Below are 17,883 nucleotides of genomic sequence, written 5' to 3' on the forward strand. Positions count from 1 at the left end.
AAGTTTTGTGAGCTGCCCACAAAATGTCACTATGTATAGCTGAACCTACGCCAAAAGTTCGGTAACGGTGTGCCCATCTTTAATCTTCAGTTTTACTGCAAAAGGCTTCATCACTCAGCCTGTCATTATTAGTACTTTGGAAGGTTTTTTCTTCCAAAATGAAAACCAGTTAATTTATTTTCTCAAATAAAGAACTTTAGTGGGAAGTGAAATAACATTTCACTTGTGAAAGAGTCACGATGGGCCAAATTGTCTCATTCTGCTCCTGTGTCTTATGGTCATATGGTCTAGCATCCATTTTGAATTCATGGTTTCAAATTATAGCATTGATAAGATCTTGTAGAATATTATTGACTGAAAAGAATCTTACTATAAACTTGCCACAATGTGCTTTGTACGTCATGATGTAAATATGGTTGATGAATGCCCTGTGTTGACTTGAACTAAAGGTAATCGAGTCATTGTCAGACTCATTAAAATCAGAATGGTTATTGTTGCTACCCGGTCTGAGAGTGTGTTTGTATGTGTGCATGTGTTAAATCCCACTCTATATCCCAGACAAATATCACTTGCAAGTCTGTAATTACACCCAATTTCTACTGGAAACCACAGCAAGCTTTTGGCTGTTGATGGAGACCATCCTCAATATAAAAGTAGTTATTAGAATTCTCAGAGCTCTCCATCCATCAGCCTCACTGATCTATTCGAAGACGTGCAACACATTGTATACAATATCTGGCTCAGGGTTCAGCAGCTGAATCTGTGTTTGCTCAGTGCTCATAGGGATTTCCACTCTTATTTGGTATTGGCCGCTGAGTTCAATCTCATGCTGGCAACTGTTACACTTTCTCATTAATTTTAAACAGTAAAGAGGAAAGAAAAAAAAAACATACCTTCCATTATTAAAAACTTTATTCCTTTAATAACGTGATGCTATGTCCTCAGGGAAAGGTCAATCATCCTTTAAAAAGTAATTTGACATTCATATTAAAAGCCAAGAAATTGTTAGAGTGCTGGGTGGAATCTATTGCAGTCCACAAATAACACCAAGCTGTCTTATTCAATGTGATCTTTAGCTACATTATATTATTTCTTTTCAGTAATATTGAAAGGATTAACCCTCCTGCCCCTTTGTGATTATTCTGTAATTTTCTTGTTATTAAATCTGTTATAAACCCGTCCATTATTTCTCACTGAAATGCTCGTTGTTTAGTTAACCCTTCAAGGACTGCCGTGTTGTTTGTCAATTGGAATGAAAGGCTAACACTAATTATAACTTTTGTTTCAGCATTCACCGACTACTGACTGAAGAGATTTGGGGCTTCTCTGTCGATTTGCTTTAGAAATGAGTGCTTATTATAGATGTTGCAAGATAGATAACCCTGGTGTATTCTGAAAGTTTCAAAAATAAATGAACTTAAATAGTTAATGAGCTCTTTTTCTTCTCTCCTCCCCCCCCCCCCCCCCACATGCACATACAGTTAGATGCTGCTATTCTACAGGAAATAAGGGAATCAGCAACAGCCTTGCAAAAAGTGTATGAGACCTTCGTGCATTCAACCACAGAAAACCTTCTGCAAGCCAAGAAAGGTCAGCTTGCGTCTACTGTTCATTGGTTATTACACTGCAAACCCATGGATTATATTTTCATTAGCAAATGAGAATCTCATTTTTAATAGATAACCCAGAGTTTTTCAATAGGTTATAAAAGAAACTAAGATTTTTACTACACAAATCAAACAAATATAACAAATAACACTTAATTTTCATAGCTTTATAAATTAAGAAAGTGAAGGTGGAATAACATATATTAGAATGAATTCATATCAGCACCAAATAGCTAATTAGTAAATTTACATTTGGCCAGATCTCTGAATCCAGTTATTATTTGCTTAGGTCTTGTGGATTTTTCCCAAGCTTATTTTAGTAATACTGAATTAACTACTTGATTTATTTCTAAACAAATTACTCGACTGATAGCTCTCATTTCTGAAGTACCCCAAAATACAGACAGAGATCCTGTTGGATTATGCCTCAAACATAATCTTTTGGCATGTTGTGATCAAAATTGGGAGGACTTGGTTACTAATCAGTATATGACCCTGTTGCACCAGTATTTGTAGATCAGCCAAATGGGTTTATCTTGGTTTTAATGTAAAGTAACTGTAGAAAGTAATGTCATTTTTGCTAATTTATTGTGCTAGATAGAAGGAATACCAGCACCCTCTTCCATCTCCCCCTACCACCACATCAAAAGTTTCACTGTAAAATCTCATGAATTGAAATAAGCAAATATCTTCTGAAAACAATTTTGATCTTAGTTGAAGATGTGAAAATAGAGAAGAGAGCAAAGCCAACAAGACTTAAAATGTTGATTGATAATTAGTAGGCATCCGTTAGTCTCATGAGACCATGGATTTGCGCCTTGGAAAGTTTCCAGGGTGCAGGCCTGGGCAAGGTTGTATGGAAGACCTGTAGTTGCCCATGCTGCAAGTCTGCCCTCTCCACGCCACCGATGTTGTCCAAGGGAAGGGCATTGGGACCCATACAGCTTGGCACTGGTGTCGTCGCAGTGCGGTTAAGTGCCTTGGTCAAGGACACACATGCTGCCTTAGCCAAGGCTCGAACTAGCGACCTTCAAATCACTAGACGAACGCCTTAACCACTTGGCCATGTGCCAAGTGATAAGTGATTGATAATTACAAGCAAATAAACTATTAATATGATGCTATACCATTTGATATTGGTCAATTCTTCTCAATATCTGGACTCACATAAATCATAGCTGGGGTCTCAATTGTTTACTATTTATGAGAATGATGTGGATGAAAGCATTGTTAAATTTGTTGATGATGTTATGATAACTAGTCAAATTGGTTGTGAAGAGGATGGTTGTGAAGAGGAAATCTGCAAAAGAGATACAGAAAGATTAGGTGAATGGACACCTAATCTGGATCTGGACACAATGTGGCAAATGGCCAAATCTTGATGGGCGTTGTATACAGTAGTAAAGATGTGTGGTCTACAAGTTACAATGGGAGATAGAAAATGCTTGCCAAAAGGGCAATGTTACAATAGTCACTGGAATTTCAATATGCAGGTAGATTGGGAAAATCAGGGTAGTGTGGGATTCCAAAGGGGGAGATTTCTAGAATGCCTATGAGATGGCTTTTTAGAGCAGCTCATGGTTGAGCCCACTAGGGAATTATTGCATGAATTGGGTGTCATGCAATGAACCAGAATTGATTAGAGAGCTTAAGCTAAAAGAACCCTTAAGAGCAAGTGATCATAATATGATGGAATTCACCCTGAAATTTGAGAAAGAGAAGCTAAAGGCTGAGGTATCGGTATTACAGTGGAGTAAAGGAAATTACAAAGACATGAAAGAGGAATTGGCCAGAATTGATTGGAAAAGATCACTGCAGGGATGATATCAGAGCAGCAATGGCTGGAATTTCTGGAAGCATTTCAGAAGGCACAAGATGTATACATCTCAAAGAGGAAGAAGTATTCTGAAGGCAAAATGACACAAGCATGGCTAACAAGGGAAGTCAAAGTCAACATAAAAGCCAAAGAGAGGGCATATAATAGAGCAAAAATTAGTAGGAGGTTAGGGGATAGGGAAGTTTTTAAATACTAACAGAAGGTAACAGAAAAGTCATTAAGAAGGTAAAGATGGAAAATGATGCTGAAGAGGTAGTAATGGGGGACAATGAAATAGCAGTTGAACTGAATAAGTATTTTGCATCAGTCTTCACTGTGGAAGGCACTAGCAGTATAGTGGATGTAACAGGTATCAGGGGTTACGAAGTATGTGAAGTTACCATTACTAGGGAGAAGGTTCTTGGGGAAACTGAAAGGTCTGAAGGTAAATAAGTCACCTGGACCAGATGGTGTACACCCCTGGGTTCTGAAAGAGGTAGGTAAAGAGATTGTGGAAGTATTAGTAATGATCTTTCAAGAATCACTAGATTCTGGAAAGTTTGCAGAAGACTGGAAAATTGAAAAATGTCACTCCACTCTTCAAGATGGGAGAGAGGTAGAGGAAAGGAAATTAAAGACCAGTTGGCCAGACCTCAGTGTTTGGGAAGATGTTGGATTTGATTGCTAAGGCTGTAGTTTCAGAGTACTTGGAGGCACATGATAAAATCGGCTGTAGTCAGTATGGTTTCCTCAAGGGAGAATCTTGCCTGACAAATCTATTGGAATTCTTTGAAGAAAGAACAAGCAGGATAGACAAAGGAGAATCAGTAGATGTTGTGTACTTGGATTTTCAGAAGGCCTTTCATAAGGTGCCACACATAGGGCTGCTTAACAAGCTATGAGCCCATGGTATTATAGGGGGGATTCTAGCATGGATAAAACTGTAGTCAACTGGCAGGAGACAAAGAGTGGGAACAAAGGGAGGCTTTTCTGGCTGGCTGCCAGTGACTAGTGATGTTCCACAGGGGTCTATGTTGAATCCGATTCTTTTTACATTATATGTCAATGATTTGGATGATGGAATTGATGGCTTTGTTCCAAAGTTTGCAGCTGATACTAAGATAGCTGGAGGGACAGGTAGTATTGAGGAAATAGGGAGGCTACAGAAGGACTTAAACAGATTAGGAGAACGGGCAAAGAAGTAGCTGATGAAATACAGTGTTGGGAAGTGTATGGTCATGTGCTTTGGTAGAAGAACTGAAAGGGTTGATTATTTTCTAAATGGAGAGAAAATACAAAAATCTGAGGCACAAACGGATTTGGGAGCCCTTGTGCAGGAATTCCCTAAGGGTTAATGTACAGGTTGAGTCTGTGGTGAGGAAGGCAAGTGTGATATTAGCATTCATTTCAAGAGTACTAGAATACAAAAGCAAGGATGTAATGTTGAGACTTTATAAAGCACTGGTGAGGCCTCACTGGAAGTATCGTGTGCAGTTTTAGGCCCCTCATCTTAGAACAGAAGTGCTAAAACTGGAGAGGGCCTGTATTTACTAGAAGTTAAAGGAATGAGGGGTGACCTAATTGAACCGTATTGAACGGTGAAAGGCCTTGATAGAGTGGATGTGGAGAGGGTGTTTCCTATGGTGGGAGAGTAAGACGAGAGGACACAGCCTCAGAATAGAGAGGCATCCTTTTAGAATGGAGATAGGGGGGAATTTCTTTAGCCAGAGAGTGGTGAACCTGTGGAATTTGTTGCCACCGGCAGCTGCGGAATCCAAGTCTTTTTGTATATTTACAGCAGAGATTGATAGATTCTTGATTGGTGAGGGCATGAACGGATACTGGGATTGGGCCGAGAGAAAATTGGATCAGTCATGATGAGATGGCAGAGCAGACTCAATGGGCCAAATGGCTGCTATATCTTATGATCTGGCAAATGGAATATAGGGCTGGAAAATGGCAATTTATTAATTTTTGGCAGGAAATGTTAAAAGCATATTATTTAAATAGAAAGAAATTGCAAAGAGTAATGAGTGCATTAGTACATGATTCACAGAATGTTCATGCAGGAATTGCAAATAATTAAGAAAAATAGCAGTATGTTATTCGTTGCTGGGAAAATGAATATAAAAGGAGAGAGCCTGTGCTACTCTTGTATATGACATTGGTGAGAATATTTGTGGGTTACTGTGTACAGTATTGGTCTTATTTGAGAAATTATACTAATATGCAGAAAGCAGTTCAGAGAAGGATTATGCTGGGAGCTCAGTGAGATCCTCTCTTACTGCTCCCCCTCTGTGATCTCTGCTCACTGATGCTTCAACCATGTACACACCCAGACTTGCCTGTCAGATTCCTTCTTCTCCAGCGCTTTACCTTCCCCCCCCCACCTGGCTTCACTGAACACTTTGTTAGGTTTCAATAGGAGGTACACTTAATATCAGGGAAATGTATACAATATACATCCTAAGATTCTTTTTCTTCCCTTCCTTCCCCTCACCCCACCTTTTTATTCTGACGTCTTCCCCCTTCCTTCCCAGTCCTGAAGAAGGGTCTCAGCCTGAATCATCGACCATTTATTCATTTCCATAGATGCTGCCTGACTTGCTGAGTTCCTCCTGCATTTTGTGTGTGCTACTTCTGATTTCCAGCATCTGCAGAATCTCGTGTGTTTACTTTTCTGGAACCTAGAAGGAACAGGTTGTCTTATGAGGAAAGGATGGACAGGTTAGGCTTGTAACCAAGAGTAACGGGACAATTGAATATATAAAATCATCAAAGGACTTCATAGTGGACTTGGAGGGAATGACTCCTCTTGTAAGAGAATATGGAACTTGTGAATAAGAGGTTATCAATTTACGAAAGACTAGGTAATTTTCTTTTTTCTCATAGGGCCATGATTCAAACTCTCTCAAAGGACAGTAGAAACAAAGTCTTTGAATATTTCTAGGCAGCGGTAAATAGATACTTAATGATCAAGGACGTTGAAGGATTACTGAGGTAGACAGGAAGACAAAGTAACAATTAAATGAAGATGCTGGATTGTTAAAAGTATTTATTACTAAAGCAAAACCTAAGGAAGACACTTCACTTAGGTTTGAAAAAACTGCAGATATTCATAGTGTGAATTTAAAAACAGAAAATGCTGGAATCATTTGCAGGTCGGGCAGCATCTGTAGAATCAGAAACAGAATTAACATTTCACTCTCCCTCCTTCTGCCATCTGACAGCCACGGGAAGCAGCCAGCAAGGAATCACTAATTGTAACTCTCACCTCCGTGACTGATCCCCACCCCACCCCAACAAAAGCTCCACTCAGTGTTCAGGGCACAGAAGCCATGTCTAGGATTCTTTCTGCTGCTTGGACTGCTCAGCCATACAGACAAGGGTTGAGAATGCGGACCTCCTTGGTCTGAATGGTCCTTTTCTGCATTAAGCAATGTATTGGTTGACTTAGCCACTAAAGGCGCTTTTCTTTAAGTTAAAATATTAGTAACTAAAACTAGGTCCTTGCAGCCATTTAGGAATTATTGAACTCACACTAAACTTGATGTCTCTACTACCTTGTAAAATCTGACTGGAAAATTGTTCATTTCTCATCCTGACCCATCCTTTGGCTTAACGAGTGCATGTGTGCGATAAAAAGGTGAATAAATTATTTAAGTGCTTCAAAGGCAATGCAGCTTTAACTCAGATGGTATTGATCTGAAATAAGCACACTTTTCCTTGTAAACAGAGCTTTAAAATATTCCCTGGGTCCTGTCAGCCACAAATCCATAAAATGACACATTTTATTACTGTTCATAAACACTGATGTGCTGTTACTCTCGCTCAATTCTACTTAAACTTTGTGCAAACAGGTATTCATTTGAAGTTCTACACAGCAGAAAATGCCTTTGGCTACAGTCAATCTTTTTTTGTTAATTGTGTTTTCTCAGTCTTCAGTTTAGACCCGATTTTAAAGAAGCTGTTTTATATTAGTTTGTAGTTCTTTCTTGCTATAATTCGCTCTTAAGCAGTGATCCGGTTCGCATTTCAGAGGCTACTGAGTTCCCTGTATGCTTTGTTTTTGATATTCTGGATGTTTATAATGGTCTGGACTTAATTTCCACTTTTATCACTCATAAGACTCCAAGTGGTTAAAGATCAGAGATGTTCATTGAAGCATCGAAACGTCACTTGTGTCGGAGATCTGCTGGGGCAGGCTGCAGTTGCCACCACACTTCTGGTGCCAATGTAGTGTGCCCACAATTTATTAACCCGCAGGTCTTTGTAATGTGGGAGGAAACTGAAGGAAACTCATGCGGTCCGGTCACAGGGAAAGCGTACCAACTCGTCGTAGAGTGGTGGGAATCGAACCACGGTTGGTGATTGCTGGTGCTGTAAAGTGATTGTGCTAACGGCTATGCTACCATGCGAATCCCACCCTTGGAGCATTTTGTGAAGTTCTGATCATCACACGACAGGAAGGATGATGTTGTGCTTGAGAGAATATGAGGAGAGTCATCAGGATGTTGCCTGGATTGGAGGACTTGAGTTATGGGGAGAGATTGGTTACGATGAGCTTGTTTTTCTAAAAACGAAGGAGGCTGAGGTGTGACTTGACAGAGGAATATAAAATTATATGTATAGGGTAGATGGAACTTTTTCCCATGATAGAGATTCTCAAAAACAGTACTATATATGTTTAAGGTGAGAGGAAAGAGTTTTAAAAGGGATTTGAGGGAAAAGGTTTTGTTTTACACAGGTAGTGGTTGAATGCAGGAACTCCAAGGAGTTGGTTGAGTCATATACAGGCACTATATTTAAGAGTAATTTCATCAAGCGCTTAAAGGTAAAGTACAGAAAGATACGGACATTTTAGAGGCAAATGAGATTATCATAAATTACCAAAGAAAGTCGGTATGGATGTGGTGGGCCAAAGGCCCATTTCTGTGATATACAAGTTGATGGCTGTAAGACTGCCATACATTTCTATTCAGTACCAGTGCCTCCCTTTCAGAAGGAGCTCAGAAGCAGGCATTTTATACTCCTTCCTCTTACAATGTTTTCTTATGATGCCCAGCTGTGTTTGATCCAGCTGATATCTACACTCCTGAATTGGGAGATTTCCTGAGCGATGGCATATTCTGATCCTTGAATCTTGGATGCGCCACCGTAGCTTAGTGGTTAGCACAACACTGTTACAGCTCCGGGCGACAGAGTTCAGGGTTCAATCCTGGCATCCTCTTCGAGGAGTTTGTACGTCCTTTCCATGGAAAGCGTGGGTTTTCCTGGGGTGTTCCAGTTTCCTCCCACAGTCCAAAGACATACCAGTTAGTAGGCTAGGGTTAAATTGGGGTTGGCTGGGTGGCATGACTCTGATGGCCCTATTCTGCACTGTATCTCTAAATAAATAAATAGAATGAAACAAGAACAAGGCAAGTTTTCTTCCACTCTGGCACGACATTGGTATAGATCCATTTCAGGGATTCACTTAATGCACTAGTACACATCTTCTCCTTTGCTCAGTTATCCTGGCCAAGGAAGGTCACTTAATTATATTCAAGGTAGTCTTTCTAATATTGAGTCAGATAGGCTTCCTTGGTACCATGCTTGTGTCTGATTAGATTATAGGTTCAGACTGTAAAAATTCAGATTGATGCTTCAGTTTAATACCATGTTAGACATTGTGTCTCTTAGATTGGATTAAATTGAGGCACCAAATATTATTTCCTAATTCCATACTACAGAAAAGATGACTGTTTTGGCCTATCGAGTCCATGAGGCTCATAGAAAAATCCCATCTCTTCCCCACCCCCCATTAATTTTCCTTATATCCTTTTAACTGCTCACTACCATTCTCCTCCTTCAGATTCTACCACCTTCCTGCATTCGGAGCAATTTACAAATGGCATTTATCCTACCACCAGGCCCCATGGCTTTGGCATGTGGGAGAGAATTAGAAGAAAACGTGCACACACACACAGTTGCAGGGTAAATATGCAAGCTCCATACAGAAACAGCAGAGGTGAGGATTGAACCTCAGGTGGGGAGTGGTGAACATAAGGAATTAAACCAGTAGGAGGCCATTTTGCCCTTTGTTCTGGCTTTACAGTTCATCAAGATCATGGCCGACGTTCTGTCTCAACATCATCCTTCTGCACCTTCTCCTTGTTCCCTTTACAGAGATCAATAGATCTTCTGAATATTTTAATGAACTCTAATTGGGCCAACTTGTAGGTATGAAATTCCAATCGTTCACCTGTTCTGGCCTTTAGAGGCACAGTTTGTTTTGTATGAACGTCAGTTCCTATACATAAGCTTTTTTTTTAATATCACTTTTCTGCGCGAGTTAACTTTTATTCAATTTGAAGCACATGGTGGGAAAACTTTCATCTTTATCTACCTTTGAAACAGCAATATCTTTTCACAAGTAAGACCTCATTAAAAACTCTGAAGAAAGCTTCCATCTGGGGTAATTCTTGAGAAGGTGTTCAACCCATGGCATAACTTTGTACATATACACTGCAAGGGCAGTAGATCACCTGCTTAAAATATTTTTCCCTCTTCAGTCCTAGCCCGTTTACCCCTTGTTATGAGGCTGTGATCCGTGATTCTATACTGTTCAGCCAGGGGGATATGTAAGACTTGCATCCCATAAACCTAATGGTGGCTTAAATCCAGATTCTAGAGCAAAGAAAAACTTTGTTCTTAGCTATTGGTTGTAACTGGTGTCACTTTCCTACAGCAACTGCTTTTTTTGTTTTGAAAAATAGAACGCTTGACAACATTTGGTGGTCCCTTGCTTTTTGATTCCAATAACTGCTGAAGATTTATGACCGTTCTGCCTTGTAGAATCCTAAGGGCGGTTCTGCAAAGGATCACAGTCTTTGCATTGTTGGGGGCAGAGTGAGTAGACTTCCTGTTGATCTTTGACTGCAGGGCATGCCAAAGGGAAACAGTTGAAAATGGAAGCGATTTTTATTTTTCTGATCTGCTGCAAAGAAACATACTGCATTTCTGTTCACTTTGTTTTCCAAGCTATTACCTCACAACTTCAGTGTTCAGTAATCATGGAGTTAGAGTCCAGTCTAATTAGGAGCTATTTAATCTCCAACAATTGATGTTTTTTGCTGATGTTGGGAATCCAGACCATGCAGGTTAAGCAGGGATAATGACGGGGACTCTTTAGACTCAGACATGCTGGTAAAATTAATTCCCCGTTTTAAGTGTCTACATTCTTTCTTTCTTTTTAAATATTTTTATTAATTTTCCAAAATTATAAACAGAATAACAATATTGATACAGAGAGATTGGAATAATCTTATTGTTGATAAGCATGTACAAAAGAGATTTCAAATAATACAGGTATAATAGACTTCCAAACTCTTAATAAAATTAATCATAGAGAAAAAAGAAATTAAAAAAATACAAAGAAAAACCCCAAAAAAAGAAACTAAATACTAAACCCAATAAAGAAAACAAACGGAACAAAACAAGGCTACACCAATATATTAAATCGAACACGTTCAGTAATGTCGTCAACTACGCTCCTCTATTCATGTATTTTAAGTTAATAAGAAGGATTCGGAAAGGTCAAATTACATCATATGAAAAGGTTGAAATAAGTGTCTACATTCTGTCCTTGATTTAATGTTGCTATTACAAATTACATGCCCTCATTTATAACGTAGAGGGTCTTGTGTAGTTCAGAATGGTGGTACTGTAGACTTTTTTAAAGCAATAATGCCGAACGTTTCTGCCGAATATTGTGGGCGTGCTGTGTTGGCACATGAATGTGTGGTGACATTTCCTGGCTGCCCCTCGGCTGTGTTGGTTGATAACGCAAGCAACACTTTTCAGTGTATGTTTTGATGTACACATGATCAATAAATTTGAATCGATCCAATTTATCTACTTACAGTCCCAGCAATAACTAATATCTGATGGAATGATATTTCACTTTTAAGAAAATTAATTTTCATTGCAGAGCGATGTGTAAATAATATATCACAATGTGACTGATTCCTAATCATATTTTTTTAAATCATTCTCCAGCTTTGCAGTCATTTATTCGAGCATATGCCACATATCCAGCAAATCTAAAGCAGATCTTTCATGTGAAATCCCTTCACCTTGGACACACTGCCAAAAGCTTTGGACTTAGAGATGCACCACAGAAACTGAGTGGCACAATAATGGCCAATGAGCAGAAGAAGAACCTTAAACCAATAGTGAAGAGGTAAGCGTTAATCGTTGTGTTGTGATTCAAATGTTTCCAGTTGACACCAATGTTAAAGCAGGGCCAGAGCCATAAACACAATCAGTGGCCACTTAATTTGGTACAGGCATGGAACCCGGTGTGGTCTTCTGCTGCTACAGCCCATCCACTTCAAGGTTCGATGTGTTGTGCATTCAGAGATGCTGTTCTGCACACAACTGTTAAAGCGCGTGGTTATGAGCTAACTGTCACCTTCTCGTCTGTTTGAAACAGTCTGGTCATTTTTCTCTGACCTCGCTCAATAACAAGGCATTTTTGTCCACAGAACTGCCATTCAGTGGATGTTATTTTGTTTTTTGCACCTCTCTTTGTTAAGTCTAGATACTTGTGCATGAAAATCCCAGGAGATCAGTAGCTTCTGAGATACTCAAACTACCCCATCTGGCACCAACAATCATTCCATGGTTAAAGTCACTTTGATCACATTTCTTCTCCGTTCTGATGTTTGGTCTGAACAACAACTGATCCTCTTGACCGTGTCTGCATGCTTTTATGCATTGAGTTGCTGCCACATGATGGACTGATTTGATGTTTGCATTAATGAGCAGGTGTATAGATATACCTAATAAAGTGACCATTAAGTGTATGTTTGCAAACAAAGTGTCTGTTGGCTCTTAAGGAAAGTATTTTAGATCTATATGGGAGAGGAAGGCATTGTTTCAGAATTAATTACCTTGCATGATCATTGCAATCTTTTAGTTTTGAACTGCTTAGTTTCCCATTTATCTCTATGTACTTCAAATGAAATTACTACCCATTCTAAAGATTAGCTTTGACATGCTACGAATATACGGTTCTGTGTGAATACCATAATTTTTACATCATTGGGTAGATAATTTTGCTTGTCCTCTACTCTCCATTGTAAATCGAATCATGAGACACTTCTTTCTTCTGCATTCTGTGGGCTGTATTGTAATACTGCGTACATCTGGATGAAGAGTTAAAACGCTCTGGGCTTCTGTTCTCTGATGTTGCTTTGGTGGAATTACCAGTTGCTCTCATAAATAAGGTTTTAGTTGACATTCTACTAAAATTTGGGGAAATTCTCTTCTGAGATGCTCTGCTAACAATGACCAAGCAGAGCACATATGTACACAATATCCTCCCCTGTGTACATTTAAGATGGGTCGATATTCCTGCCCTGGGGCTAGGTGAAGGGCTGATTATCATCTTGTCTGTTATATCCAGCCACCCATATTCTGCAGAAGAGCACTGAAGCAGTTGTGAGTGGATTTCTTTTCTACAGAGACCCAGAGTACTTGCTACTTACCAGTGTTAGCTGGAGCATACTTATTCTGACTTGCATGTATGCCACTGATATTTTATGCACAATTCTATGCCAACATGCTGATTTGCTAGCTGCTGCAGAAAAGACTCTGCTCGTCTGCAAGCAATTGAGATTCTTGTTTCCTCTCAGATTAGCCTTACAAATTTGTTATGGATTTCTGTTCCTTTTCATATTTTTAGGTAGTAGGTGTTGAACTAAATAAATGTATGGATCTAATTCGGAAGGTGTGTGGCTCAGGTTGTTGATAGTTGGGTTGAATTGTTCTCCGATCTTGGCCATTTACTTGCAAACGTTTCATCACCATGCAAGGAATCATCATTAGTGCTCTTTTGATCGTGGTGGGTCCTCCGAATGCTTGACCTTTATATACTTATCTATCTGCTGATTGGAAATCATGTCGGAAACTCAGTTGTGATGTAGGGAAGAAATCTTGTCGCTGATTGGCTGTGTGGCGAACTTCGTGCTTTTTGGTCTGGAGTTTTGCCAACATCAGCTCTTAAATGTATTCCTGCCTTTGTCTTCCAAGAGGAGAAAAAATGAGTACCAAGAGTTGGATATACAGGGTTTTGGGATATTGTTTTTTTTTCCCATTTCTGGGTTACCTGCATGTGTTCGATCTTGATGTACTGTACTTGATCAAAAACATCCTTTTGTTATTGATCCGAATATTTTCTTTTACTGAGTACAGTTCTTCGTTTTAGCACAAGCATACAGTAGTGTGCGAAATTCTTATGCACCCTAGTTATATATTTGTGCCTAAAACTTTTGCACAGTACTGTATGTTATGTCTTTCCAGTTGCCAAATAACATTTAAAACTACTGAGCTAATACAAAGCTAGGTACTTTCATGTCCATTCCCCAACCACCTTTCTATTTTAACCTTTATACAGTACAGTGCAAAAGTCCTAGGCACCCGAGCTATATATATATGCCTAAGATTTTTGCAGGTACTATATACTAAACACAAGATGCTGGAAGTCTTGAGCAACACACACACAAAGCTGGAGGAACTCAGCAAGTCAGGCAGCATCTATGGAGGAGAATAAACAGTCGACATTTTAGTCCTGATGAAGGATCTTGGCCCAAAACATTGACTGTTTATTCTCCTCCATAGATGCCACCTGACTTGCTTTTCTTTGTATTTACTGTGAATTACCACAAGGAAATAAATCTCAGGGTAATACGTGGTGACATATAGGTACTTTTGATAATAAATTTACGTTGAACTTTGAACTTCTTGAGTTCCACAATCATTCCGTATACAGTCACTCATTAAGAGCCAAATAAAATTTGTTAAGTTTCCATCACCTGCCCTGTTACCTTGAATGACAAGAATCAACAGAAAAGAGCAACTTCATAAAGCAGCAACCAGAACTGTGGTTAGGTGTACCATAGATGAGGTACACAATTTGTGAATGCTTTCTGAATGTGCTTTCATGGAAAGAAATTGGAAACCATTTTGTAAATTTTCTGTACATTTTTTGAAATTAATGACTAGTGATTCCCGAGTTGCAATTTTGCTGAAATTTTTTTTAAAAAAATGAAAAATGCTGGAATCTCTTAGCAGGACAGGCAGCTTCTGTGGAAATAAAAATAGGTGACTTTTCAGGTTGGGGACTCTCAGACCTGAAATTTTAACTGTTTCTTTTACCACAGTCACTGACTAGCCTGTTAGTTCCAGTACTTTCTGTTTTTATATCAGATTTACAACATCTGCAGGTATTTTAAATATTTTCATTTAAAATTTGTCTCTTCTAATTCCCCATACTCCAAAATAACAACACAGTTCTGCCCTGCTGCAAGCCAAATTTGGAACAAATTATTTAACAAGGTATTATTTCATGTGGTTTCACTTGGTTATATGTAGTAGCAGTGTGATCACTCAAGTCGAATATGATGTTACCCCAAGGAGTTGTCTATTGGTGGATCCTCAGGTGACCATAGAGGCTGATCCAGGATCCACATAACGGGGAACTTATGGTTGGATTCTGATGGATTTTGCATGACTTTGTTTAACGTGGGCAGGCTGATGCATGGGCAACCGCCACATGGTCATTGACAGATCGGGATCAAGGTCCAGTGGTATGGAGTGCAAGACAACTGAGGACCCTTCACTGCTGTAGAACTTCCTCCCCCTTCACTGCTTCCTCCCCCTTCTCTGCTGTAGCCTTCCTCCCCCTTCACTGCTTCCTTGCCCTTCAGTGCTTCCTCCCCCTGTAGCCTTCCTCCCCCTTCACTGCCCTTGTGATGTGTCATCATCTTTCACCAGCTCCACCATTGAGGTCTTGCTTGGATTGCTCTTCAATTCGAACCCCCGCCTTGACATTTCTGCCATGCGTGACCCTAGCGGGAGCTAAGCTCCAAATGGCTAAACACCAGATAGTATTGCTGTCAGGAACTCACAAGCCTCTTGCCCATGAAAAGGTTGACGATCCTCAGAGAAGCAGGGTATATGTTGGTCTTATGTAGGAGGCTTTTGTCATCCTGGTGGTATGTGCTGTTGTAATAGACCACGCAAATCACATTCATCTGAAGGCATGAGTTGGTACAGCAGCAATGCACTACCTGTTAACACTAGCTGTTGACAATATATTCAAGATGATGGAAATAGTGTTTGAAAATAAAACACAGAAGTGACGGAAGTATATCACTTTTCTGTGCTAACCAGTTTTTTTTGAAAATTATAACGTATAAATTTTTCCTCCTGAAAAGCTAAGACAAAGGTCTACATGTTTGGTTTTGTCTTGCTGAAAAGTAGAAATGAGTTGGTGTAAAAGAAATCTGCAGTGTATTAGTGAGGCTTATCCTCAAGGAGCTGAAATCCCAACTGCTTGCAGACAAGCAGTGTTTACCGAGCAGCAAGTATATTTACCAGCATATCAAGTGTAAACTTTTATGCATAAAACATCTGTGGTTAAATACCAAAAGTGTAAAGCGTCAATTTCACATTCTCATCATGTGCCAAATTTTTTCATGCACAGTAAATTAAACAGTTACAGTGGTATGCAAAAGTTTGGGCACCCCTGGTCAAAATTTCTGTTACTGTGAATAGCTAAGTGAGTAAAAGATTACCTGATTTCCAAAAGGCATAAAGTTAAAGATGACACATTTCTTTAATATTTTAAGCAAGATTACCTTTTTACAGTTTCAAAATAACAGAAAAGAAAAAGGGCCCAAAGCAAAAGTTTGGGCACCCTGCATAGTCAGTACTTAATAACACCCCTTTTGGCAAGTATCACAGCTTGTAAATGCTTTCTGTAACCAGCTAAGGGTCTTTCAATTCTTGTTTGGGGGATTTTTGCCCATTCTTCCTTGCAAAAGGCTTCTAGTTCTGTGAGATTCTTGGGCAGTCTTGCATGCACTGCTCTTTTGAGGTCTATCCACAGATTTTCAATGGTGTTTAGGTCGGGGGACTGTGAGGGCCTTGGCAAAACCTTCAGCTTGTGCCTCTTGAGGTAGTCCATTGTGGATTTTGAGGTGTGCTTAGGATCATTATCCTGTTGTAGAAGCCATCCTCTTTTCATCTTCAGCTTTTTTACAGATGGTGTGATGTTTGCTTCCAGAATTTGCTGGTATTTAATTGAATTCATTCTTCCCTCTACCAGTGAGATGTTCCTCGTGCCACTGGCTGCAACACAAGCCTAAAGCATGATCGATCCACCCCCGTGCTTAACAGTTGGAGAGGTGTTCTTTTCATGAAATTCTGCACCCTTTTTTCTCCAAACATACCTTTGCTCATTGCGGCCAAAAAGTTCTGTTTTAACTTCAGTTCACATGACTTGTTTCCAAAATGCATCAGACTTGTTTAGATGTTCCTTTGCAAACTTCTGACGCTGAATTTTGTGGTGAGGACGCAGGAGAGGTTTTCTTCTGATGACTCTTCCATGGAGGTCATATTTGTGCAGGTGTTGCGGCACAGTAGAACAGTGCACCACCACTCCAGAGCCTGCTAAATCTTCCTGAAGATCTTTTGCAGTCAAATAGGGGTTTTGATTTGCCTTTCTAGCAATCCTACTAGCAGTTCTCTGGGAAAGTTTTCTTGGTCTTCCAGACCTCAACTTGACCTCCACCGTTCCTGTTAACTGCCATTTCTTAATTACATTACGAACTGAGGAAATGGCTACCTGAAAATGCTTTGCTATCTTCTTATAGCCTTCTTCTGCTTTGTGGGCATCATTTATTTTAATTTTCAGAGTGCTGGGCAGCTGCTTAGAGGAGCTTATGGCTGCTGATTGTTGGGACAAGGTTTGAGGAGTCAGGGTATTTATAAAGCTTTGAAATTTGCATCACCTGGCCTTTCCTAACGATGACTGTGAACAAGCCGCAGCCCTAACAAGCTATTTACAATCTGAGACCTTGGTAAACATTATCTGAGAGCTCAAATCTCTTGGGGTACCCAAACTTTTGCATGGTGTTCCTTTCCTTTTTTCCACTCTAAAATTGTACAAAACAAAAATATCACACTAATCTTGCTTAAAATGTTGAAAAGAATGTTTCATCGTTAGCTTTATGACTTTTGGAGATCAGTTCATCTTCTACTCACTTAACTATTCACAGTAACAGAAATTTTGACCAGGGTGTCTAAACTTTTGCATGCCACTGTATGTTAGCATTTTGCAAGTATAGCAATGACTTGCATATAACTATTTTCTTCAGAATTATGTAATGCTGTGGATAAAATTTTGGCGTGAAGTCATAGATTTATACAGCACAGGAACTTGCTCTTCAACCTGACGATGATACCTATCTGAGCTAGTTCTCTTTACCTGCATTTGGCTCATATCCTTCTAAAATGGAGCAGACTGGATGGGTCATATGGCCTAATTCTGCTCATATTTCTTCTGATCTGAAAATTTCCTATCTTGTAACCTGTCCAAATGTTAAACAGAGCAATTATACCCTCTTCTAT

At 39.5% G+C, this 17,883-nt stretch overlaps 1 protein-coding gene across 2 annotated transcripts in view; it reads left to right on the forward strand.

Annotated features, from left to right (window-relative positions):
- Positions 1-17,883, forward strand: part of ddx31 (DEAD (Asp-Glu-Ala-Asp) box polypeptide 31) — a 131,367-nt gene that overhangs the window by 84,764 nt on the left and 28,720 nt on the right. For both annotated transcript variants that reach the window (XM_072240094.1, XM_072240093.1), the window contains 2 exons: positions 1,482-1,590; positions 11,464-11,647. In XM_072240094.1, coding sequence (XP_072096195.1) covers positions 1,482-1,590; positions 11,464-11,647 — 293 coding nt within the window. The remainder of the gene's footprint in view (positions 1-1,481; positions 1,591-11,463; positions 11,648-17,883) is intronic.

The sequence above is a fragment of the Mobula birostris genome, chromosome 22 (genome assembly GCF_030028105.1).
Source record: "Mobula birostris isolate sMobBir1 chromosome 22, sMobBir1.hap1, whole genome shotgun sequence".
Lineage (NCBI taxonomy): Eukaryota > Metazoa > Chordata > Chondrichthyes > Myliobatiformes > Myliobatidae > Mobula > Mobula birostris.